The sequence below is a fragment of the Lissotriton vulgaris genome, chromosome 1_1 (assembly GCF_964263255.1).
Source record: "Lissotriton vulgaris chromosome 1_1, aLisVul1.2, whole genome shotgun sequence".
Lineage (NCBI taxonomy): Eukaryota > Metazoa > Chordata > Amphibia > Caudata > Salamandridae > Lissotriton > Lissotriton vulgaris.
The window spans coordinates 374,560,358-374,587,387 of NC_141685.1; the positions used below are offsets into that span (position 1 = coordinate 374,560,358).

Sequence of the window (27,030 nt, forward strand, 5' to 3'; positions counted from 1 at the left end):
TTTAAAGCATGTTGCAAAAGCTCGAATTCTTCAACAAGAATAATGCTTAAAGATGAAAACAAAATGCCATACATAGGCATGTCCACTTTTTGTCAAAATAGGTATGCCCGGGTATGAGATGAACTTACCTTCTATGTCATACTGAGTTCCAAACCACTTTTCCTTCAGACTACACTTTCCCTCATTCTCAGGAGACAGCAAAAGAAGATTAGCCTTGTTGGGAGTGAGTTGGTTCAGAGCATCAGCAATAACCTAGAATAAAATAAACAGCAGCAAAGGATCAAACTTTTTATCAGAGACCAAGTTCTGTTCTTATCAACTTTTAACTGCCCAAACACACTAAACCTAATTCACCTTGTGTAGTAGCATGAGGCTTATTAGAAACAAAAGACCAGCACAAAACAAGTTACTTCCCTGCACACGGAGGTTCCCCAGTATTGATATCTTTCTTACATTCACATGCCTGAATCTTCCCAGTCATCTAGGTGGGAGTTCCACAGTAATTATAACAAGTAGTAGAAAATGTTCCATTTAGATAGAAAATAAGAGCATTTCCCAATAGGATTGAGTAGCAATTGAAATTATTTTGCACATAACCAAAGTTCAGCCAATCAGAGCTGAGCTTCCACCCTTTTCGTCCTGTCCAGTGGCTTCATAACAAGTGAATAAAAGTACACATGAGAAGAAAATCAGTGAGGTGAGCGACAGAAGAGATGGTAGGTGGGTTGCATGTGAATCTATGAAAGACATCAATACTGGAGAGCTAAAGTGTACAGGTAGTTTCTCCAGGATTGAATCTTTCCTAGATTCACGTTTGGATCTGAATATCTAGCAGTAGACCATTAAGAAGATCAGTGATATAGCTAGGTTATATGCAGAGGCGGCTAATAGACACATACATTTATATGTTAACGTTATCAAGTACCAAATGATAAACTTTACGAAATACAAAAAAGCTCATCTTATTGAAACAAGTTTCAAAGATCTGCTTGACCAACCGCTGCATCTTTATCGATGGCAGCATCCAGACAATAATGTTTGGAAAACGTATGTGGCTGCTCTGCATATGCCTGGCAAAGGTACTCCTGCAAATAAAGTAGCCAAGGTTGCCACACTTTTGGTAGAGTGGGAGTGCAACTTGGATGCAAGTGGTCTTCCTGCTCATTCATGACAAAGAGCAATTGACAGCAAAAGCCATCTCACTCTAGTTGGTCTTGAGATTGGTTTACTTTTTTTGGTGGCGCAAATGAAACTAGGAGTTGATCAGACTTTCTGAAGGGCTTAGTTCTTTTGAAAAAAAACTTGACACCTCTTAACATCCTGAGTGTGGAGCGATCTTTACGCCACCAATGGATTCAGAATAAGCGATTTTAACACCAATGGTTAATTGAGGTGAAAATCTGTAGGTACCTTGGGTATGAATAGAGGATTAGCACAAGGATCTTTATGGGCAGGTTTGAAGTTGCCTCTCAATAACTGTGTTAATGTATTTATTTATACATTTTATAAAGCGCTCGGTCACCAACTGGTATCCTGGTGCTGGCCAATGATGCTAATGAGAGACTGAAGAAATAGGGTATAAAACCACGAACAGAACAAAGTTAGAGCACCTAAAGATGAAAAACAACTTTACTCAAGTTCCTTAAGAAATAGCCAAGTCCTAAGCTCCAACTGAACTGCAACAAGTTGTTCAGTTATCTTAATGAGGGAGGAAGTTATTTCCAGAGCTTGGCTGCACTGACCATGAAGTTCTGGCCACCTTGTCTTGATTTCCTGAACTTAGGCAGGCATAACAGATTGGCTGATGCCGATCGAAAAGGTCTGTTGTGGGATGTACCTTCTCAACCTCTTTTGCAGGGGAACAGGGTCCATCCCCTGAAAGGCTTTACACGCCGTGCAAAGTAATTTAAACCAGATTATTTGTTTAGGCAGTAGCCAGTGTAACTCCTTTAATGCCAAAGAGGCAGAGGCTCTCAGAGGTCTAGTCAGAGCACGTTTAGCTGCTGCAACCCGAACCCTCGACAGACTATGTAATAGATACTACAGTGCATTCAACAGGCGAGCATTAGAGTAGTCCAGACGACTAAGAAGAACACTATGGACTACCAAGGTCTGGAAGAATGGGGAAGCACCGACAGGATACCCGAAGTGTTCTCAATAGCACAGAGCTAGTTCCTGTAGTTTTATTCATATGCCTCTCCATACTAAGTTTATTGTCAAATATAACTCCCAAATTTAGGATTGATTTGATGGGCACAGGGCACCTCAAATGGCCTGGGGCAGAAATTGGAAGGTAGTGCCCCCGTAACTGTTTGGGCTGCACAGCAAAGTAGCTTTGTAGGATGCTGGCTTCGTATATGGTGCTCACTTATGTAAGTGTAGCACCCTGCACTAATCCAGACAACACTTATGGTGATTTAAGTGGTTTTAGGCAACCTTAAACGCTCTCTAAGAGGTAGCTGTGGAGAGCAGCCTTCAGGCTTAGTCCAGGAGTGTAAATCAGCTTGTTTTACCAGATCTTAATCTTATTGGTATAGGTTAAATTAAAAAGAACCACACAATGTATTTATAAAAATAGGTATTATAAGACACTAACAGATAACAATATCTCCTACCTGGAGGTATAACATAACACACATAATACTTTGCAACTTAAACAGGTAAGAAGCACAAATATACACTGGTCTTCATGGTGAGACCAAACCATATACTAAAAAAGTGGGATGCGAACCATGACCCAAGTCTGGGCTGTACCCAGAAGACCTAGAAGTACTGGGGAACCAAGGCACCACCTGAGGTAATTACCTAGGAAGCCCACGGCAGCTGTGTACCAAGTGGAAACACGACCGCGTGTTCAATTCAAATCACTGGGTAGGTCGCAGTTGCGTTTTTAAAGAAGGACCCTTCCCAGTGGACCCTGAAGAAACTCTGTCGAAGAAAGAAGGTTGGAGAGCCACCCCACCCGTGGATACCCTAGGAACCAGCATGCCTACACCAGGGAAGCCGGGTGCATAGGTGCGATGTGGTATTGGAAATCACTGGTGACCTCAATGGAGGACTTCAGGAAGATGCAGCTGGCGAAAAAGGTGAAAGTGTCCAGTGGAAACCAAAAGTAGATTTTAAAGAACATAAGTTACTTACCTGTAAACTGTGGTTTTCCAGTATTGGTGTCTTTCATAGATTCACATGCTTGAATATTCCCCGTCGTCGAAGTGGGAGTCCCACGGTACATAAAATAGCAGTAATATATGCATATATAAATAAAAAATTAGGATATATATATATATATATATATATATATATATATATATATATATATATATATATATATATATATATATATATATATATATATATATACACACACACATAAAATACAGTAAAATATCCATAAAAAACTCAAAAGTACCATAGAACAGAATAGGCCCATAGAAAGCCCAAGGGAGAAACTCAACTTAGTAACATATCAGTGTCATTATGTTTTGGTCCATATTCCAGCTAATCAGGCTTTAGTTCCCTCTAGAACCTTCTCCTCAGAAGCCCAAGTCCTCAGATTTTCGTAGCACAAAGTAACCAAAAGTGCCTGAGGAGAAGAGAGAGCCTGTGAGGGGAGGATGGGAGGGTCGCATGTGAATCTATGAAAGACACCAATACTGGAGAACCACAGTTTACAGGTAAGTAACTTATGTTCTTCTCCAGTATTAGGGGTGTATTTCATAGATTCACATTCTTGAATAGGAGTAGAAAAACGCAAAAAACACAGTTGATGGACAGAATGTAGAACAATGTCATACATTCACCCCAGTACAAGGATCTGGGCCTAAATCCATCGTTTTTTTGCACTCCACACACTCTACATTCTGTCCATCAACTGTGTTTTTTGCAATTTTCACCCCGAGTGTGCTGGGGATACTCAGACGCGAGTCCCAGGCTCTCCACACCACTGGAGTCAAGCTATCCAGGCTGATGAAGGCTGATAGCCAGAAACCGGTCCTTGGATGCTTGATTCCGGTCTGGGAAAGACATGGCTTGGTAGTTCGGACTGGACTGTTCCCATGAGGCACAGGGTCAGAGCTGATTTGCATATAGCCCGTGTCTAACCCTGGGTGGTGTGGAATGCAAAAAAACAATGGATTTAGGCCCAGATCCTTGTACTGGGGTGAATGTATGACATTGTTCTACATTCTGTCCATCAACTGTGTTTTTTGAATAAGAGTAGAAAGCAGTAAATCATCATATAAGTCATAAAGGTAACACTAAACTTCAAGCATACAAGAACATATCATAAATATGTAATATATCAATATTCAAGAGAAAAAACCTTTATGACTGGAGGCGGGTAGCAACAGAGGCTCACCTTTAATGTTAAAGATTCCGCAGCACCGCTTGACCCACCGCTGCATCTGCGGCGTCTGTTGATTGCAGACAGTAGTGCTTCGTAAAAGTATGGCTGCTCGACCATGTAGCAGCTCTGCAAAATGTGCCGCAGAGGCACCCCCGCAAAGAGGGCAGTAGAAGCTGACACAGCTCTAGTTGAATGAGCACGTACTGGAGCCGGAAGAGGCTTGCCAGCCCGTTGATAACAAAAAGTAATGGTAGAAGAAATCCACCTAGGAATAGTCTGTTTGGTAACAGGTTGTCCTTTGCAGATCGGGCCATAGGCCACGAATAATTGATCCGATTTCCTGAATGATGCAGTGCGCTGAATGTAAAACTTGAGACAACGTTTCAAATCCAAGGAATGTAATGAACGTTCCGCAGGGGTTTGTGGATCAGGAAAGAAAGTCTTTAAAATGACTGGTTCATTGAGATGGACATCACTAGGGACTTTCGAAATAAATTTAGGATTTGTACGTAGCGTAACAGCCTCCTTGGAGAACTGGAGAAAAGGAGGCTGAATTGTGAATGCCTGAATGTCACAGACACGCCTAGATGATGTCAAGGCGAGCAATAGAGCAACTTTCCACGTGAGGAATTTTAAGCTTGCTGAGTGGATGGGCTCGAAAGGAGGTAGGAGGAGATGAGACAAAACCAGATTTAGGCGCCAAGCAGGTGGAGGACGACGAATGGGTGGAAACATACGGAAGAGGCCTTTGAAAAACTGTTGGATGATTCTAGATGAATACAGCGAGGTGGAACCATCATGGCGGAAGCGGGAAAGTGGTGCCAAAAACACCTTAAGAGTGGAGTGGGAAAGTCCGGACTTTGCAAGGGATAGGAAAAAAGGTAGGATCTGTTCTGGTTTGGCGGTCATTGGATAAAAGGCTTTGGTGTGGCACCAGACACAGAAACGCTTTCACTTCAACTGATAGGTTTTAATGGTGGATGGAGCGCGAGCGTGCGCCAACACTTCTCTGCAATCTGCGTCGATGGTTAGACGCGCAAATTCATTGTGTTCAGGTTCCAGGCATGGAGCTGGAGTACGCCGGATCTGGGTGGCAAATCTGCCCTTGCTTCATCGTGAGGAGGTGAGGCAGAGGATGAAGCGATATTGGCTCGTTGTGGGAAAACAAGAGCAGGTCCGAGAACCATGGGTGTCGTGGCCACTTGGGTGCGATCAGGATGACATGACAGGGTTGAAGTCTCATCCTGTGCAGCAGGCGCGGAATCCGAGGAAGCGGATGGAAAGCATAGATGAATTCGTTCAACCAGCTGATCGAAAATGCATTTTCGCTCGACTCTCTGTGGGGATGAAGACTTGCAAAGCGTTGGCATTTCCTGTTGGTGGCAGTTGCAAAGAGATCCATCTGCGGCTGGCCCCACTGACGGAAAATAAACTCGAGAGTTGGTTGGTTGAGTTCCCACTCGTGATTGTCCGAGAGAGACCTGCTGAGTGAATCCGCCAGAACATTGGAAACACCCGGCACATGGATGGCTGTAAGATGAATTTGATGACGAATTGCCCATTTCCATATCTCCTTGCTTGTTGGGAAAGCAGAAGGGACCTTGTGCTAGCCCTGTTTGTTTAGGTAATGCATGCTGGTGGTGTTGTCTGTCCTCACCAGCAGAGATTGGCCCTGTACTATCCGTTGAAAAGATTTCAGGGCAAGGAAGATCGCAAGAAGCTCTAGGCGGTTTATATGCCAAATGCGTTGGATTGCAGTCCACTTTCCTTTTGCTGACAGTCCTTCGAGATGCGCTCCCCAGCCCTCCAGGGACGCATCGGTTGTAAGCGTCAGAGTCGGAGTAGCGTCTTGAAAAGACCGACCCATGGATATGTTCGGAGGGTGAGCCCACCACTCCAGTGCCACCTGAATGCGGGGCGTGAGAAGGATCCTGTTGTTGAATGATCCTGAGATCTGTTTCCACTGCTTGTCTAATTCCTCTTGCCCGACCCTCATATGTAGCCTGAAGTGGGGGATCAACTGTATGGCCGAGGAAGCTATGCCTAGGAATGATTTCAACATCCGGACTGAAACGTACAGTTTTGACTGCAGGAATCGTACCATCTGGAGCATGCGGTCTTGTCTCTCCTGGGAGACAAAAACCTTTGCCAGATGAGAATCTAGTGAGGCTCCTAGAAAATCTCGCCGTTGTGACGGGCGAAAGTGTGACTTCTGGCAATTGATGGAAAGGCCCAAGTTTCAAAAAAGGGAGATGCAAGACTGAGTGTGCTGGATTGCCAGTTGGAGGTTCGGAGCCTTTATAAAACAATCGTCCAGGTATGGATTGTGAAAAGGTGGCCTGATATGCAGTGCTCACTATTCTAGTGAACACTATGTATCAGTCCAGCAACCCTTATTGATGATTGGTTGTAAGTCAACCTTAAAGACCAGCTATCCTAGTAGCGTGGATACGAGCAGTCTAAGGCTAAAGACTCGAGAGGGTGTGTTAAGCCAGCTGTTATACCACACATATACCCCTTGAACACCAAGTGAAAGGACACCACACAAGTGTTATGAAAATAAACAGTATATTTATTAAGAATCACAACAGCCCTGTACTCTTTATGAGGACAGGGTACTAAGCACAAAACAAAACTCTTACGAAAATACTTAAGTTAGCACAGTATTTACAAATGCCCGAGGGGCACGGAAAACCACATACTCTGAAAGTGGAATGCGAAATTACTAGCAGGTAAGTACAGTACTAATAGGCTTTGGAATCGCTAGGACTTGGCTATAGAATCGTTAGATTACTTCTAGGAGACCCAGGGGACTCGGGTGCAGAGTGTGCACTCTCACGCGTGATGCGGGACAAAGTCTATGGTAGCTAGATTTCACAGAGTTAGTGTTCTCGGGCGAACCCGACCTGGTAGGAGGAAAACTAAAGTGGATTCTGACCCTTGGATAGTGAGGCTATGCTGGGGCACCAAAATGCCGAAGTTACCTAGCCCAGGGGCTGCAGCTGCATATGTCTCAAAAGACGTCGGGAATCCTCGTAGACGGACCAGGAGCCTGGAAGAAAGATGCTGGCAGGCGACCAGTGAAGAGAGTTCGAAGTGATCCAAGCCTGGATCTTGAAGATAGATGACACCTGAAAGCAGAGGGGACCAAGTTCGTGACTACTAGCCAGTAGTCAGGTGGCACCAGGAGGGCACCGGATGGTAGTCACCTCGACAAAATGAGTGGGCGACGCTGTGCTCTGCAGACCTCACGGATCAGGAGGCGTTGTCGGCGACCAGGATGGAGGAGCGAGCTGTCCCACGATGGATGAAGCTGTCGGCGTCGCTGGACCCAGGGTTGGGCAACAAAGCCTTGGCAAATTCAAGCCCTCGCGGTGGACCTAAAATGGCGTCTGGAGTGGACCAGGAGGGTCCGGGGTGCTTCTCTCGTGGAAGGAAGCAAGGGCCAGTCTGGAGCAACCAGACCAGCAGCAGTGATGTCGTCGGGCGTCGTTAAGAAGGCCACAAGCCAGCCGGCTAGTAGCCAAACAACGCGGTGAGCAGCAAAAAGCAGAAGGGCCCCACGCAGATCGTGGAGATGCTGGAGGACTGATCTTCGGTGCTGGAGCTGCTCAGGGTCGGGGCTTCTCGGACCCCAAAGCACTCACCAGTGGAACACTCGGCGGGCTTGCTGTAAAGAAGTTGTGCAGTCTTGGCGATCGTCGGTCCCTCGAGGTCTCGTCGCACTCACGGTTCTCAGCTTGGCTGTAGAGGTGAGTAGAGGTCAGAGGTGCCAGGGAAGCCGGGTCTCGTCGAGCTGTGTCGTCGGATTCCTGAGGAAGGACTTGCAGCAGACCGCAGTGTTCTTAGGATGGTGCCTGCGGATGCAGGGTGACTACTCCTTAGTCACAAGGGAGAATCTTGAAGAAGAAATCTTGAAGTCCTTTTGTAGAAAGTCGTGTCTTGATTCCAAAGATGATCTAATTTGAACAGGGGGCCCGCTCCTATCTTTATACTAAGAAAAGGGGCTGACCCGGTGACTAGGTCCTGCCTATGGGTGGGACTAGGAGGGGGGTGGTTACACCCCTCTCCCATGCCGGACTTCCCCCAGGCCAGGGGCTGGTGTACCCCTGGAACTGGTTCTGACCGGCCTATGCGTAGTGAGCACCGGGGTGCCACTCAGCAGTCACCTTCCTGTAAAGCCCTGCCTACCCAGGATACACAAAACCCTGTCTGGGATGGTGCTAGCACCGCCCCGGACAGGAAACCCTTTGTCCAAGCTCTCCCCTCTGGAAGGACTCCCAGCAGCAGGAGGTCAGACTCGTGTCTGTGGTGGCAGCATCCATTTTGTGGAGCTGAGGCTTCGTTTAACTTTAACCGGGGTTCGCAGTTACATACATGTTGTGTCCCTCTAGAAGGGTGGAATGCTAACCCCGTCGCCAGAATTGGCGAGGGGTTAGTATTCCAATTCGTATGACACCTTACTCGACATGTTTTGATAAAGCAATACCAAAGATAGCATTTAACCGCGAGGATTATAATGCACTTAAGAGTATATGGTATGCGTTATCATGGAACAGCTATTAGGACTTGTTTCCGCAAGCTGCAGACAGGCTCAGCTCATGCCAGGGCACCATCTCACACGATTCCAAGCACTCTGCCTTCAGGATTGTCAAGGCCTGCCATAGGAGTGACTGATAGGAATCTGTGTGTCCATTTTTAGGGTTAGATATAGGTATACTATATCTACAGCAAAGGGTGATTACACGACTTTGCCCCAGCTGTCATGCAGCCAGTTGTGTCAAATTTAGGAGGCCAGCCAGGGGTGGCATAATACATGCTTCAGCCCCTGGTAGGCCCTGGGTACACCTATGCCCTGAGTTACAGGGTCTGATAAGGTGGCCCAGTACCAATTGGTAAATGCACCTAGGGTACATGTTGTAATTTAGAGAGAGAACAGCTAGGCTGTGGGTCTGATTGGCAGGCCCACAGCCAGAGAAAGTCGTAAACCAGTGAAACAAAAGCAAAAAATCTGGGTGATCATAGGATTGCAGACCCTACTCTCCTACATGGATAAAATTGGATGCCCTGTAGGCGCAGAAAAGCAGCTACCGGGGCCATGATCTTGGTAAAGACCCTCGGTGCTGAACGGAGGCCGAACGGCAGGACTCTGAATTGGAAGTGTAGATGTCAGACTGTAAAACGAAGATACTTTCTGTGCCTGGGGTGAATCGGCACATGAAAGTATGCGTCCTGGAGGTCGATCGTGGAGAAGAACTCTTCGGGATTGAGATAATTTAAAATCTGGAGAAAGGTTAACATTTGAAATGTTTTTGACGCGATGAATTTGTTCAGGGCCCTTAGATCCAAAATTCCCCCGACTTTTTCTTGACTAGAAAAAAGCAGGAGTCAAACCCCTTGCCCTGCTGGCCTTGTGGTACGACCACGATAGCACCTTTTCTGATCATTAATTTGACTTGAGCCAATAGTTCTTTGAAATGGGGAGGAGGCGGGCCAGTAGGAGGGCGATTGGGAGGAAATTTTGTAAATTCCAAGGTATGTCCTTTTGAAATCACATCTAGGACCCATTGATCGGAAGTAATGTTGGACTAATTCAAGATGTAATTTGAGATTCGACCTCCAATTCTTACAGTCGGTGAAAAATTGACGCTGGGATTGTCACGGTTTCTTTGTATTTGAACCACCTCTGTAGGTGGTTTTTCTCTGGTATGGTCTGGAGGAGGTCTGTCGATTCTGGACTGGTAAGTTTGTGTTTGCCGGTTGTCATTGTAGGAGCGATATTGGTTTGATCCACGAAAAGTGGAAGAGTTGCCACCTCTACCACGTGCTACTCGAAATGGCCGTTTTCTATATTGGAGAGATCCCAACGCCTTGGCCGTATCTGTATCTTTTTTGATCGATTCGAGGACCTCATAAACAGGTTTGCCGAAGAGCGATTCACCATCATAAGATAGATCGAGGACTTTAGCTTGAACTTCAGGGCGAAATGCTGTTGATTTTAACCAGCCTTGACGCCTCAAAACAGCAGCTCCCGCCAATTGTCTAAACCCCGTAGAGAAGATATAAATGGCGCTGTCAATGATCTCTGAGGAGATCTTTTCACCTTCCTGAATGATGGCTTGTGCTTCTGCGCAGATGGCATCCGGGAGTTGTGGGAGCAATGCTGCAATCTCGGACCACATTTAGCGGTCATACCGCCCAAGAATAGCCAAGGAATTAGCTGCCCTTACAGTGGTGGCTGCCATGGTGGTAAACTTTTATCCTATGGAATCCAGCTTTCGGCCTTCCTGATCTGGAGGAGAAGTGAGGGGTGTGGAAGGATTGCGAGACCTTTTTTGGGCTGCTTGAGTAATGACGGAATCCGCCTTAGGGTGTGACACTAAGCATGTCGGAGAATCTGCTGGCGCCTTATATTTTTTTATCGAGTCTTGGCAGGACAGCCGGGATCGAATTTGGTCGCTCCATCAATTTGAGACCTTCATTCCAAATGTGGTCGATTATTGGAATAGTGTGAGCTTGCCTTTGAGGTAGGTCTTTAAAGTCGTAAAGAAAACAGTCAGTCTGTTGGACGTCTAGAGTGAGATGAAATCTCTTAGCAGCACGGACCATCAAGTTGTGGAAGCTGCCAATGTCCACAGGAGGCGAAGCTAATGGTGACGTTGGTGGGGTTGAAGGTGTGTGAGCCCTGTAATCATCCCACTCTTTAAGGCCATTGTCATCATCATCATTTGGATCCGTTTTGAGAGGGTCTGGATCCTCATTCTCCGTATCATGCTGGGTACGCACCGGTGACCTTGACGGAACTGGTGCAGAGGCTTGAGGTTGTGGAGGAGGTTGCGACACTGGAGAAACAGGCCTAGACGGTGGAAATCTGTGATTATAATCGTCTGGCATGTGCTGCAGATTCATTACCAAAGACAGTGGTATCTGTGTCGTTTGTTCTGACATAGGTGCTTCTGACCTATCTACAGAAAATAGATCTGTCCCATCTTCGACGTTCTCTTCCTCCTCCTCATCATAATCCTGGCACTTGATGTGTAGCTCGGATGGACTAGTCGCTTGTCCAAAGGCATTATCCAGCTCTGAATCATCATTGGAGTCCTCCTCCGCAGACTGAAATAATTTGTCAGGAAGAGTAGAACCACTCTTTAAAGGACTCAACTGTATCAGAGGTACTCGTTTCAGCGTAGAAGCAGTGACCACTGTGAAGGTGGTAGCTGTGGCAAAAGAATGGTGCAGCTTCGCCGAGCCCGTCGACGTGGTGGTGGAAAAGTCAAAAGCCGGTTGAGACGTCTGCACTGTGTCCACAGGCAAAGAATCCACTGACGGATGTGATTTAGTCTTCGCCGACGATTTTTTTGCCGTCGACGGCATCATCGACGAGGGAATAGGCTTGCTCGTCGGCGAAGATGGTCCCGTCGACGAAGGGTGGATCGTCGACGAGGTGGCAACCGTCGACGAAGTCGTCGTCGACTAAGTCGTCGTCGACGGTGAGGTAGTCGTCGACGAGGCAGGTCTCATCGACGTTGCTGTAATCATGGTCGACGACGAGAAGTGTGTCGACGAATGGCGTGTTGACGGTTGTTTCTTCGTTGACGAGGTGGATTTGATAGCCGTCGACGAGATCTTTAAGACAGAGGTAATGGGCGGGTGCCTGTTTTTAAGGAAGAAGGCTTGGCTTTGGACAAGGACGCCAGAGAGGCGCAATTGGAGGAGGAGAAGGCATCTCTGACTCCGACCAACGCTTTTGAGAGGTCTTTGACTGGAAAGAAGAGACACTCATCCTCCGAGACCACAGTGTCCGTTGTCTTCAACTTCTGAAGCCACAGAAGGAGACGGGCCTCTCTGTCCCTTAAAGTTTTAGGTGGAAAAGTACGGCAGTACTTACAGCTCTTCACTTTATGGTCCGGGTAGAGGCAGTAAATACATTTACTGTGTGGATCTTCATGAAAGACGCAATTTTCCACAGGATGGACAAGGTCTGAACAAAGATTTCCTTGAAGAAGACATTTTGAGAAGAAAAAACAGCTAAGTAAGATGAAAAACTGAGCAGAGCTCAGGGAGACTCCCTTCACACGACGTGCGGTAGAAAATCTGAGGACTTGGGCTTCTGAGGAGAAGGTTCCAGAGGGATCTACAGCCTGATTGGCTGGAATATGGACCAAAACATAATGACACTGATATGTTACTAAGTTGAGTTTCTCCCTTGGGCTTTCTATGGGCCTATTCTGTTCTATGGTACTTTTGAGTTTTTTTTCGGATACTATACTGTATTTTATGTATGTGTATATATATATATATATATATATATATATATATATATTCAATGAAAAAACCATTGGTTTTAGACCATATATAGTTAGGGATTTGCATTTACAAAACCTTATTTTACTCGCATAAAACCATTGAAATTCCATATATAGTTATAAGCGCTAACTATATATCGCGCACCCGCAATCCACTGCTGATGATGTCACATATTACATCATTCATGACATGGTTAGTGACATCACTGATGACATCACTGATGACATCTCAAATGACATCACTGATGACAACATCCAGTGACTGTATGTTTCTGTAAAGTTAAAATATGTCTTACATATTGAAGAATGAGTGGATATATAAGTGTCTGGATGAAGGATTTAGTAGGTGCATGACTGACTGTATGAGTGAGTGATTAAATGTGTCTCACTGAGTGCATGGGTTAGTGACTAAACTGTTTTAATTTGTGCATCATTATATCTGTTGTTCTACAAACTGCTGCATATGTTGATCAGTAGCTATATGAGTAACTGTATGGGTTATTGATTGGTTGTCCAAGTATTTGTATGGGAAACTGAGTGTGTGTGTATGGGTGGCTGGGAGGTGTGTGACTCTGTACATAGATGTGTGAGTAGTTGATTCACTATATGTATGGATTCAAAAGTGCATGTGGAAACAGCTGTATGGGCGGTTGACTGTGCATGAGTGTATAAGTGAGTGAATGGATATCTCAGTGCTACATGTCAAAGTAAGTACATATGTAAAACACAGTACATGTGAGAGTTGACATCTATAAATAACTGTGCATAAGAGCCAGTGAATGTGTGAGTGGCTGTATGGATCATTGTGAACATGTATCAGAGATTGTATAAGAGAGTAAAGTAAATATGTGTTAGTATATGTTTGAATAAGTAAGGTGTGTATAACTGTATAGTTGAGAAAATGGAGGTGTGATTGATTTTTGGCATAACTGACTAGGTGTGTGAGTAACTCCATGGATGAGTGACAGTCTGTGACTGTCTGTTTACACTGATTGTATCTAAGGTTATATTAGAGTCTGAAGAGGTTCATCGTATTATCACATGAATGATATCATCAGTGATGTGATCAGTAATGTGAAATGAGATGTCATCAGTGATGTCATCAGTGATGTCATTTGAGATGTCATCAGTGATGTCATCAGTGATGTCACTAACCATGTCATGAATGATGTAATATGTGACATCATCAGCAGTGGATTGCGGGTGCGCGATATATAGTTAGCGCTTATAACTATATATGGAATTTCAATGGTTTTATGCGAGTAAAATAAGGTTTTGTAAATGCAAATCCCTAACTATATATGGCCTAAAACCAATGGTTTTTTCATTGAATTTTCAAGGTTTTGTAAATGCAAATTCCTAACTATATATCCACTATAACCTATGGTTTTTTCTGTGAATTTCATTGGTTTTTTAATAGCAAATATGAAAAGCTTTAAAATGTCAAGTACGTGATAGATAAAAACATTTTCGTATTTATGCACGCTGATGTGCTTTGAACGCTGCCCCCCCCCCTCCCCTCTTTTCTCTTAGTAGTACTCTCTCTTTGCAGATAGTGAACGGTAGTTAACGCAGGCCTTTGCCCCCGTTGTAATCCGTCGTGCCTGCTTGTCTCTCCATTTGATTGATTGTTATCCAAGCATTTACTGTTTTAGAATTGGTTCTCTTTGGATCATTCTCTATTTACAAACAAGCACAAAGTCGCAATACTCTGTTTAGTCTATGCAGATAGTGAAAAATAGTGTAAAAAAATAAAAGTAATCGAGCAAAATCAGTAGGCCACTAATTGGATCTCTTTTTGACCTCGCTAAAATAGAAATATTAGGAACAACCCTTCATGAGAAATACGAAAATAGTGAGATGAACTGAGCTCCACACCATGAGGGCTGCAAGACAGCTCGACTCAGTCACCCACCCCGCCCAAAATAACGACAAACCCTATGCAAATATTAAAAATATAGACAACACACCAGCAAAGAAACAGGGTAAAACATTTTATTAAATAACTATTTACATAACTATTTTATACTTTTTATTGCCCGATCCGGCTAGCTCAATCGATCGAGCATGAAACTCATGCACTCTGATAGCAAGCGTTGCTACTGATGCTATGCAGACCAAAACTGGTTTTCAGTTTGTACATTTTTCTAGATTTTTCAATCGAAGGTTGGTTGACTTTGTTGAACGATGGCTTCAGATTTTCAACATACGGTGTGGTGGCGCGGACTGGGAGGGGGCGCTTCGCTCCTGCCCCCTCCCCAAGTAAGATTTTCATACGTGAAAGTACTTTAATGGTTTTGGTCCCTGAGTTGCTTCAATGTCACTGCCATTCTCAAATGGCATAAGTTCTGGATGTTGGGTGCCATAGTTAAGAGTTCTGAGCAGTGCTTGTAACACTGTCTGAAGCTTATTTCCACCTACTGCAGCTTCACTATTCTCAAAGTAAGTGAGTGTCGTTTGTGGACCTGACTGCATTAGAAAACAATGTGATATGTTACCTTCCTAAACAGCTTGACGGAGGCCCCTGAGGGGCGGTGTGATGGCCATGGACTCGGAGAAGACGCTTGGCTCCGACACCCTCCCCAAGTCTTATAGCACTGGTGTAGCCTGAGATCGCCCCCGACATAGGCGGCCGGCTCCCGGGGTCCGGCGGAACTTTTTGCCTTTTGATGACTCTTCAATTCTGGACCTTGTCCCACAATCCGTTTGACCTGAAGACACGCTGTAGTGGGGCGCCCCTTTACCGTTTCAGTTGCCATTCCGCCCGCTTTTGCTACACTGTGCCTCTTCCGCCATTCAGCTGTTTACCGCCCGCTCTTGCGACTACAGCGTCTCGCTCATCATGTAGTTGAGTTGCTCCCGCTCTTGCGGTGCAGCGATAGGCGGCTGCCACAGGACTCTCAAAATGGTGGCCGGCTCTTCGGTTTTGGGCCTGGTCCACTAAAATGGCCCTGGGACACCTTTGAACTCGGACGCTTCCCTGATAGGGCTTGGGTCCCATTCTCGAAAGCGTCCCCTCAGCCGTGAAGATTCTACAAAAGTCTTGGGGGCCTCCGACTCCCGCAGGCTTCTGGTGGGGAGCGGCTGCCATGATTGCTCGTGGAATGGCCACGACGGAGCTACGAGATGGTAGTGCTCTCATGCTGACGCCAGCTTTAGTCTGAAACATCCAGAAACACTGTAGACTACCAATTCGATCAGTTCCGGTAGCGCCCCAACATGACCCGGAAGAGAAGAACTTGCCCTCCCCTCTTTGACTGATGGTTCTTGTTGCCTGTCCCCTCTGTTGTCATTTAACAGAACTTTTTGGACTGCTGAAAGGGGTTGTGTTCCGAACGCTGGTTGGTGGAGACATTTTGACTATATTCTTGACCTACGTTGTCGCGTAATGCGTTATATGACACACCGCGTTAGCGCACCCGGAAGTGATCCGAGGCGCAGCGCGTAACGTAAGCATAACAGGTCATGTGACTTGTTAATAAAACTTTTCATTGGTTCATTTTGCTTTTGTTATTTTAATGATGAAAAGCTTGGTCATATGACCTAAAAATTACGCTTTTTATTGTTTTCGAACATTATTTTTTTTAAAACATATATGTTATAATATTCCAGGCTAATGTACTTTCCTGGAAAATTTACAACTGTCCTGCAAGTAAAATATATTCCTTTTTCGAGAAAAAGGGCGTTTCTTCCTTCCATGACGGAGCCGTTGAGTAAAAGAGATTCGGCCTGCTGTCTTAGTCGCCGATACGCCTGATTATCAGATTCTTATCGATCACTTTATGTTGCAGAAATGAAAAGCACAACTGCCCTTGACCATTTATCTTTACTGCGTTCCTACATATTATACCTTTTATCCGTCATGTAATTGGACTGCTTTATTTCACTTGCCTTTTACTGATTCGAAAACAGTGACTAAAAGTAAAAACTTTACCAATGTAAATACTACTACCGTGTTTTGTTTTAAAAACCTTTATTGTGAAAATGTCAGTATACAAATACGGGCCTATAACCACGTGGGCCGGCCACGGAGCAAACTGAAATCGTATATGATGAGGAGACATTTACACTGTAGAGGAACGTAACGAGCGGGCCATTAGGTTGCAAGAACAAAGGTGTCTAACAGTTGCGGAATCGGTGGACGTACATTTTGTAATTAAAATACGACAGGGCCACTTACAATAACATTTTCTAGATATACATTTGCGGGCAAGGAGTTACGAGTCCCATTTATACCGGCGCCATTTTGTGCGAGGCCGGGCAGGTCCAAGATATAGTCAAAATGTCTCCACCAACCATCGGCCAGACCAGAACCCCTTTCGGCCCTTTATGCTACAAGATGGTGTCTTCCATTCAGAAAATATTGTTGGCAGCATTTTGAAAGGAAACAGAAACAGCAGTTCTCCTAGTGAGCTTCACATTGTTACATTTAGGAAGAATGTTGAAGAGTAGTATGTGGAAAATCTGAAGCCATTTTTCTACAAACTCTCAATCAGACTTGGATATAAAAAAAAATCCTGAAGAATGTACAAACTGAAAACCAATTTTTGTCTGTATAGCATCAACAGCAACGCTTGAGTCAGCTTTGTGTCAAGCCGCCATTTTCATTCAATCAATAGCGTCCCCCTGCACACATTCAGGGACCTGGTCGTGTCTTCAGATGAAACGGATTGTAGGAAAAGAAGCAGAAAGGAAAAGGAAAAAAGTTCCGCCGGACCTCGGGAGCCGGCCGCCTATGTCATGTGCGACCTTTGGCCACACCAGGGCAATAGTGAAGCTGCAGCAGGTGCAAATAAGCTTCAGACAGTCTTACAAGCACTGCTCAGAAATCTCAACTGAGGCACTCAACATCCAGGACTTGCCATTCGGATCTTGGCGCCTTGTGCTGGTTCCGACCTATTCACACATCGGTCCACTACTGACATCACCTCATAAGCCAACGGGGCACCCCACGCCGACTTTCGGCGCAGCATTGTAGGATGGCCACACCAGTGCGGCAACTTGCTGGACACAACCTCGGTGCCATCCGGATCTCGGCGCGTTCGACTCACTGTACCGCAAGAGTGACCGCAACTCAGCTGGACACGCCGTCTTTCGGCGCAGCATTGTAGGATGGCCACACCAGTGCGGCAATTTGCTGGACACCACCTCGGTGCCATCCGGATCTCGGCGCGTTCGAGTCACTGTACTGCAAGAGTGACCGCAACTCAGCTGGACACGCCGTCTTTCGGCGCAGCATTGTAGGATAGCCACACCAGTGCAGCAACTTGCTGGACACTAACTCGGTGCCATCCGGATCTCGGCGCGTTGTGCTGCCTTCGGCCTATTCGCACATCGGTCCGCTACTGACGCCGCCTCACGTGCCAACGGATTTTCTACGCTTTTTGTAGCCCTATGCCGCATAACAGGTCATGTGACTTGTTTATAAAACTTTTCATTGGATCATTTTACTTTTGGTTTCCTAAAGATGGAAGGCTTGGTCATATGACCTAAAAATAACACTTTTCATTGGTTAAGAACATTTTTTTTTCCCCAAACGATGAAAGCCCCACCTTGTTTCTGGATCATTCAGACTGAAGCTGGCGTCAGCATGAGAGCACCACCATCTCGTGGCTCCGTCGTGGTCATTCCGCGAGCAATCATGGCAGCCGCTCCCCACCGGAAGCCTGCGGTAGTCGGGGGCCCCCAAGACTTTTGTAGAATCTTCACGGCTGAGGGGACGCTTTTCGAGAATGGAGCCCAAGCCCTAGCAGGCAAGCGTCCGAGTTCCAAGGTGTCCCAGGGCCATTTCAGTGGACCAGGCCCAAAACCGAAGAGCCGTCCGCCATTTTAAGAGTCATGTGGCAGGCGCCTATCGCTGCACTGCAAGAGTGGGCACAACTCAACAACATGGTGAGCGAGACGCTGTAGCCGCAAGAGCGGGCGCAACTCAGCTGAATGGCCGCCACCCGGGGAGGCCCGTTCACGCCGCCTCCCCCACGCGCCCCCCCCCCGGGCCGCCGCACGCAAATTTTCGGAGCAGCATTGTAGGATACCAAAACCAGTGCGGCAGTTTACTGGACATCACCTGGGTGCCATCAACATCTCAGCGCGTTCTGCTGCCTTGGGACTATTCGCACAACAGACCGCTACTGACGAGGCCTCCCCCCGCACCACCCGGGACGCCCCACGCCAATTTTCAGAGCAGCATTGTAGGATCCCAAAACCAGTGCGGCACCCAGGCGACATCACCTGGGTGCCGTCCAGAACTCTGCACGTTGTGCTGCCTTGGGACTATTCGCACAAAACACAGCTTCTGACCATTGTTGCTTTTTTGGGTGAAAAATGTTTAAATGTTTTTACAGTTTTTGTTCCGTTCATTATAGTTCAATGTTAATAAAGTTTTAAAATCTAACTTTGTTGGAGTGCTATATATGTTTAAAAAATCGGGTGAATGGGGCCTTGAATCGGATTATTGTCATGTGTGGGCTTTGCAAGTGTACTGCTACAAGATCGGACATTTCAAACTCAAATGCACGTTCTTTTTCTTACCTTTCCGAAGCATGGAGCGCAATAGCAGGCAGAGAAAGGGTGATGCACGTGTTGAACACTGCCTGGCCTGGCAAGTTGCTGGCAGTGCCCCCCCCGCCCGCTCCTGAAAGAGGGCACACACACACCGCCGCCCCGAGTACTTCACAAATCTTTAAAAGACCATGCGCTTGTTCATGAGGCTTAAATGGTTTATCACCCCTTCTAGAACCCCTGCATCGACCCTCTGACGTTTCCTGGAAGAATTAGCACGTAACACAATACCAAGCCCTGTCAGCTGAAACCCCCGAGAAATCATGGGGCATATTATCAAGGGGGTTTATTTCCGCTTTTTTGGCTTTAAAAGCCAAAAAAAAAAAAAGAGATAAAATGATCTCCCTATTACCAAGCTGTCGCTAACACCAGTTAGTGACAGCTAAAAGGAGATAGCGACCATCTTGGGCCCCGCTTTGCATATCAGTGATATTTATCACTAATGACATGCAAAGTGGGCGTGCCAAGATTTTAGCGACTGGAAACAGTCCCTAACCATCGCTATCTCCTATTACCAACTTTTGGAGATATTCGCGCTAAGCGCGAATATCTCCAAAACCTAACACCTGCCCTAAGCAGTTTTAGCCATGTTATCCAATGGGAAGTGGATAACATGGCTAAGAGCATTTGCTGGATAATGCATGAATATCGCTGACTTTTCAACGATATTCATGCATTGCGGCCGTTTTTTATCGCATTTGCGATAAACCTTGCTAATAGCAAGGTTTATGTGCGATAAAATTCGCCGATGTGCGGCGATAATTTTTGTCTCTAAACAAGTTAGAGACAAAAATTATCGCTAGTTGTTGGTAATATGCCCCCGGGTTTTTGCTTGCAGGAATCGGGAGGCGGGAGACTAGCACTGAAATCAGTAGTCTCACGCCTGAATCGGGAGGGTTGGCATGTCTGGATACTCTACAGCTGGGGCCATAAACTACATCCGCAGGGCTAGGTGATAGCCTAGGTCCAGCCTGGACAATCGGACACAGAGGAAGAGGAGTGTCAGAGGGTGCGGTAGTGAATAGGGTGAAAGGGAGGTGTCGGGCGGGCACAGGGTGTGATTCTCAAAGAATAGCAGCGCAGATGGGGGGGAAGTATATGGCCCATGCATGAGAGAAAGAGCGGGGGTGACCAGTGCGTGGGGGAGATGCTTGCGAGGGTGTGGAGCCATGCTGAGGATCGGCGGCGTGCAGAGAGTGGCCCTGGTCAAGGCATCTAAAATGGCTGCCGTGCACGACAAAATTGTGGCATTGGACAAAAACGCAAGATGGCGCAGACAATGTTTATCAATAAGGATTCATTTATAACAAAATATTTACTCGCAGTGACAAAATGGTGGTCAACACTTCCTGATTTCCATCGAATCGAACATTAACAAACGTCACGCAGCAAAAACAAAAAAAAAAAGCTCACGCACAGAGCAGTTTTTAGCCATGTTATCCAATGGAAGGTGGATAACATGGCTAAGAGCATTTGCTGGATAATGCATGAATAACGCTGACTTTTCAGCGATATTCATGCATTGTGGCCGATGTGCGGCGATAATTTTTGTCTCTAAACAATTAAAACGAAGCACAAAATGGCGAATTCCCGTTTCGCTACCAGTTTGCGGCCCAGTTCGCGGCCCGTGAAGCGCTTCTACCGTGAAAAATCATTTTTTTTTTATTTTCCCCACGGGACCCTTTAATAACCCCAACAACATTCCTAGGGGGTCAAGAGGGGTATACCTTGCCCCCTTTCAATACATTCCCCCTTCGTTTTTCACCTCTTCTTCTCTCTCGATCCTACCGAGAGATAAGATGGCGGCCGCTCCGGACTGTTTAGAATGTTGACAGACACCGGAGAGCCAATCAGCTTTCTGCGCGCAAAGTTCCGTTTCGCGAAAAGTAAGCGGACCGGATCGCTGCCCGGAGCGCTGTTACAGATATATATCTTGTTTTGAACGTTAATTTCTCAAAAACTACTGGAGCACATATATTGAGACCTAGCAAAGGCACATCGGGCTAACAGTCCCTACAATTTTGCCAAGTTTCGTGCAAATCCATTCAGCCGTTCGAGCTAAAAGTGAGTCCAACCGCCCTATGGAAATTAACATGGGAAAAACGCGTTTTGGGACCCCCCTTTTTTCTCGGCCCCCCCCTCGACAAAACCCCCCCAAATTTTCAAGGGCTGCTCAGAAACAAAATGTGCCATTTTCCTGAAAATTTCAGCCGATTCCGTCCACAAACGCCAAAGTTATTAGACATAGAATTTTCAAAAATCCCATAGGGAAAAAATCCTAACTATATATACCTACTGGCGATAGCCAGTAGGTAATATATATATATATATATATATATATATATAATGTGAATCTATGAAAGACACCCCTAATACTGGAGAATGTGAAGTACCTGCAAGCAGAAGTGACAGTCTATGCCACTCAGGAGTGACCAGGAAACACAAAAGAAGAATGCCCACTGATGTCGGGTGATCCAGGAGTGTTGAAGATGACCTTGGAGCTGCAGCTGTGCGCACCAGGTGACCCTGTGGAAGACCAAGAGCTGTTCACAAGCTGTCCCACGCCGGATGTCGGTATCTGAAGGGCAGGTGTCCGTTGAGAACACCAACAAACCTCGGAAACTGCAAACAATGTAGCAAGCGAAAAAGGTGCAGGGTCTGGACCAGAAAGGTTCAAGAGACTCACCACGAGCAGTGGAGTTGGGGTAGGCCCGAGCAATCAGGGGAGCCCACTGGAATCAAGGAAGACCCTCAAGAGGACCCACAGACAGGAGGCACAGGAGTTGCAAGAGGACCTCGAGCAGCTCACCAAAGATGCAGGCCCACGGTGCAAGAGATGCAGGAAGACGAAGATCTTGATCAAGGAAGATACTGGAGGCTGGAGCTTCTTGGAGCCCGAAGATCTCTGGTGAAGAGAGCCAACAAGACTTGGCAATGGCAAGTCGATGTGATGCACAGGGTTCGGTTCCTGCAGTTCTGACAAGGGATACTGGCCTAAAACTTGGTGAGAAGACCACCTGTGTTGCTTAGCCTATCAGAGTCCATGGGAGCCCAGATCAGCAGATCGGTCAGCTTGGTTGCGCTGCCTGCAGTTGCAGAGAAGTAACTCCTTCCCTTCAAGGGAGAATCCTTCAGGTCTCTTGGATGTCCAAAGGCCTTGGAAGGATCCTGTAGGGAGCACAGGCACAGATGTTGCAGTAGAGGAGCAGGACAATAAGATCAGGAGCAGCAGGAGGCTTCCCAGTTGCAGTCTTGGTGCCCCCAGAGCAAAGTCCAGCGAAGCCCAGACTGCCCAGACGGTCGAAGATGAAGTGGTGTCTGATCTGAATCTTGCCCCATGACGTACCTAGGGACCTACCCACAGGGTAGTCCATAAGTACCCGAAGGAAAGGGTTGGGACGTTTCAGAGGTCCCTCCCAGAGGAGGGGCTGGACAGTGGGGAGGATACTCCCATGTCCTTTGTCAAGTTTCAGGCCAGAGCGGGAGCCAACAGCTCCCTGAACTGGAGGATGCAAGGGAGGCACCAAGTGTGCCCATCGAGCAGTCTCAGTGGCGCTGGCAAGCACCCCCACCCTGTCCTAATACACTTTACCCTGTCTGGGAGGTGGTCACACCTCCCTGTGACAGGATATCTATTGTTCTGCCTTCTCCTGCTCGAGCTTGGCTCAGAACCAGGAGGACAGAAACCAGTCTCTTGTCGGCAGCAGCCCTAGCATGCTGTCCGGTTCTGGAAGACTGGTACTGGGAGCACTGAGGGCCTACCGGAGGAGCTTTACACTGCGTGGAATCATACTTCCCACACCGTTTACGACAAGGGGGTATATGCATGGAATCATACCTCTCACACCATTTACGGTATGGGGGGTATGAGTCCAACATGTTTGATACCAAACATGACACGGTTCGTTACAGCCAGTTTCGAGATGGTCATCGTGTAATAATGCATGGCCACTCTATATATAGTAATGGCTGGTGCACTTACAACCCGAGAGAATGGACTCTGAAAGTTGTCGGGGGTGCTGCTCAAGCTTGCTAAAGCAGGGGCACCATCACAATTCGAACCGAGCACCCTGCCTTCAGGATTGAAAGGCCTGCCTTAGGGGTGACATAGTTTTCAAGTCTAGTGACCTCAGATAAAGGGAAACCTATATCTGTCGTACGTGGTGCTAGCATCAGCTTACACAGGCTGCAATGGCAGGCCTGTAGTCACAATTTGAGTGGTCTCCCACAGGCAGCATAATACATGCTTCAGCCCATGGGGGACCCCTGGTGTACATATGCCCTGGGTACCTCAGTATCATATACTAGGGACTTACAAGGATACACCAGTAGGGTGCACCCAAGTACTCGCCATATCCTATTTAGCGGAGAAAGCACTGAGTCTGGGGTCCTGATTAGCAGGATCCCAAATCTGAGTCAGACTAGTCTTAGTCTGAAACAGCATATCACCTGGCAAAAAGTGGGGGTAACCATAAAAGCAGATCCTACTTTCCAACAAGCGCTGTCTTGTCACCCTTAAACTTTAGTGAGTTTAGTCTGAACCACTGAATATCTTTCATGCATCGTGAAAAGAGGAAAGTTGCAGATTGCTAGCCAATTAAAGAATAAGATTTGTACTGTCGGCATAATTGATCAAAGTCCCCTTATAGGAGTTAATAAGTCTGATCGGGGGGCTATATAGATGTTAAATAGAATCGGGATGATAGAAGAGGCTATTGGACTCCATGATTAGTGGTCCCAGCCTGGGAACTAAATGCAGGGAGAGCAACTGCTTGACTTCAGCCCAAAAGATCAGAGCTGGACCATTCCAAGGCAGTTTCACCAACCCAATGGTCTCGAACCGGGTTAAGAGTGTAGTGTCCAATAAAATCAGCACAACTGAATGCCTCTAATCAACTCGAATCCTTAGCTCATTTATGGCTATATTTAAGGCCGATTGAATCCCATGACCAGGCCTAAATCTAAATTGCTCTTCATCTACTCAGTTATTTTCCAAATATAGGATTAAAAGCTTGCTTATTTAGCCTTCCAAAATTTTAACTGGATAAGGCAGAAGAGAAATGGGACAATAGTTACTTAAAACAATTGGATCCAGATGGCTTTTTCAAAATGGGACTGACAATTGCATTTTTCCATGAGGGCGGCACCATGCCAGATTGCAGGGATTGGTTGCAAATTAGCCTAAGCAGGGGAAACCAGACTTCCACTCGTTCCTTCCAGATGGAGTGGCTGTGACCAAAGTGTGAAAAATTCCACAGAAACAGGTTCAAAGTGGTCTAATTCACATAAGACTGGTTTAAACACCTTACCTGGCAACAGTGGATATGGACTTGTTATACTGGGTTGAAGTCGGTCTTCTCCCTTTCCTACTTGTCTCATGTCTGGAGTGGAATGTGGGACAATGACATACTGTGGGTTCTGTGTCAGTTGGTGGAGATGATCAGTTGGTGTCTGTGCCCCTGGCATGGGGTTCCTGTGCTCCAAAAAACCTTCTCAAACTGCTTCCCTGCTGTTGGTGTTTCCTTTGGATGGATGAGACTACATCATTTTTGGCAAAATGTTGGGCTACGCCACAGACACCAGGCACCATCCAATCTGCAGCTGTGTCTAACTGGAGCCTGCTAAAGGAACCCTGTGCCCTGCCTACATTGTTGCTCTACTGACCTTGGCGAGGTAGGATCGTCTACTTTTGCCCTATTCAAGTGCAGCCATGCTCATTCTCCTCCCGGTTGTCCTTTCTGTCATAAAAAAAAAAAATGAACGGGCCTTGAGCTCTTTTCAAGCTCGTTACAAGCGCATCCTTGTGCTCAACGTGTTCCGCTGCATAGCCTCATACTGCTACACGTGCAGCCTCCTTGTGTGTCAATAATACTCCTCACGCATTAACAAAGCCTTCACGTGCTGCCACCTCGCATGTTCCTGCCATCACGGACTGCCTTCTTGCGCGTCAACCACTATTGTGACTTCACGCTGTTTCTTTGCCCCCTACCGTGTCTTTAGCAGTGCCGTCTTTCTCAACGAACTTGCCAGTCCAAATGAAGTTTTTCCTGCTGCCAGATTCACCGGACTACGTTTCATCTCCTCACTTCTTGCGAGCAGCATGCCCCTCCCACTTTACGACCATAGAGCCCGCAACTCCACAGTAGCTTGTCTTAGTCACAGTAACAATGCCATCCAGTGAGCAAGTTTGGTACTGCATCTAATTAAATTTTCTCTTTTTTAAAAATTTTAAATTGTGTTGTTTGACTCTACTGCATATAATTAAATTTGGTCACTATGAGCATCAACCAAACTGTGGTCCCCCCCTCATTGTTCCTTATGTTGCAGGGGATCCTCCCTTTGAGTGGGAAGACTGAGTCGAAACGTTTGAAAACTATATTGTGGCCCTGGGAGGGTCAGTTGTTTCTCCTGTTAGAAAGAAAGCACTCTTAATTGGATGTCTGGGCACTGACGGTCAACATGTATTTAAGTACTTACCCCAGGTTTACGAGGAAAGCAGTGATGTTATGGAGGGTGTGTACAAAGAGGCAAAGATGCGCATACAAAAACGTTTTGCCAAAACTCTCAATATAGTCATGCAACGCCACAAACTTTACACCCAGCCTCAGAAGCCAACTGAGTCTATAGATGAATTTGTAGCAAGACAGAGAATTTGCCATCAAGTGCAAATTTGGTCCCATAACGGAAGAGCTCAATCGCAATCAACTGATTGTTTAAGTGCTGCAACAAGAAAATGCAGAAACAGTTACAGGCAGCTGTTGATACAAGTTTAAAGGAGGCCATTAAAATTGCCAAAGTTGTGGAGGAATCACAAAAGTGCATGAAGTAAATGCAAAAAATGAGCAATAGGGAGCACATTGAGATTCGAGATTGACTGATTCCCACTCAATAAATTTCGTCAAAAGAAAGTCTGCCGCTTCTTCTTTTACTCTCAATCCATCTCCAAGATCTTCATTTGTTTCTCAAACTAGACACAGCACACTATTTTGTTATCGTTGCGGCAGCAATTTTCACATTGCGGATTCAAAAGCTTGTTTTGCGCTGGGAAAAGACTGTTGTTTGCATGTCAGGAAAGGCCATTTTGCCCGCATGCGCAAAGTGAATAACACTAGCGGTGGTGGAGGATTCTGAGGAGTTTATGGAACATAAAATACTCATGTCAATTCTGATAAATCAGCTTTTTTGGAACAAGAAGAGTCAATGGATTCTAAGATTCGCTCTCGTCCTAAAGCGGACTTACTAATTGATGGCAAACAAGTGACTTTGATGGTAGACTCTGGGTCCTATATATACACACCATGTTTGAAATGCTGTGGCCTTGCAAGATCTTGAATAACACCAATGTTGTACTTAACGGTTACCAGGATGCCAACATAGGCGTTATAGGGTTTTTTAAAACTGAAGCACAAGTAATTTACCTTTGGTAACGATATATCTGTAAGAAACAGTAGTTGGTGTTAGATTCCATACCTTAGAATATCCCCAGGCGTCAGACTGGATCCGGAAAGTTTTACGTAGCAGTACCCCTGCGTGTCGGTAGGCGTCGTCTGCGGCTCCGCATCCGTCATCAGCGTTGTGAGCGCCGGGATGACGTCGGCGTACTTAGACACTGCCCTCGCGCGCTGATGTCAGTTCTTGTTCATAGCTTTCCGCGCCAGGAACGCAGAGCCATGCCAGAGACCGACACTGGTACCATGAAACTAGGGCCCTCAAAGGGAAACACCGTAACCCTAGATATCGGTTCGCAGAACGGGGAGGATGGGTGGGGCGGTAAGGAATCTAACCAACTACTGTTTCTTACAGATATATCATTACCGA

At 46.3% G+C, this 27,030-nt stretch overlaps 1 protein-coding gene across 4 annotated transcripts in view; it reads right to left on the minus strand.

Annotated features, from left to right (window-relative positions):
• NRDC (nardilysin convertase) overlaps window positions 1-27,030 on the minus strand; it is a 2,107,381-nt gene that overhangs the window by 1,223,550 nt on the left and 856,801 nt on the right. For all 4 annotated transcript variants that reach the window (XM_086952436.1, XM_086952435.1, XM_086952433.1 and 1 more), the window contains one exon: window positions 129-252. In XM_086952436.1, the coding sequence (XP_086808562.1) occupies window positions 129-252 (124 nt within the window). The remainder of the gene's footprint in view (window positions 1-128; window positions 253-27,030) is intronic.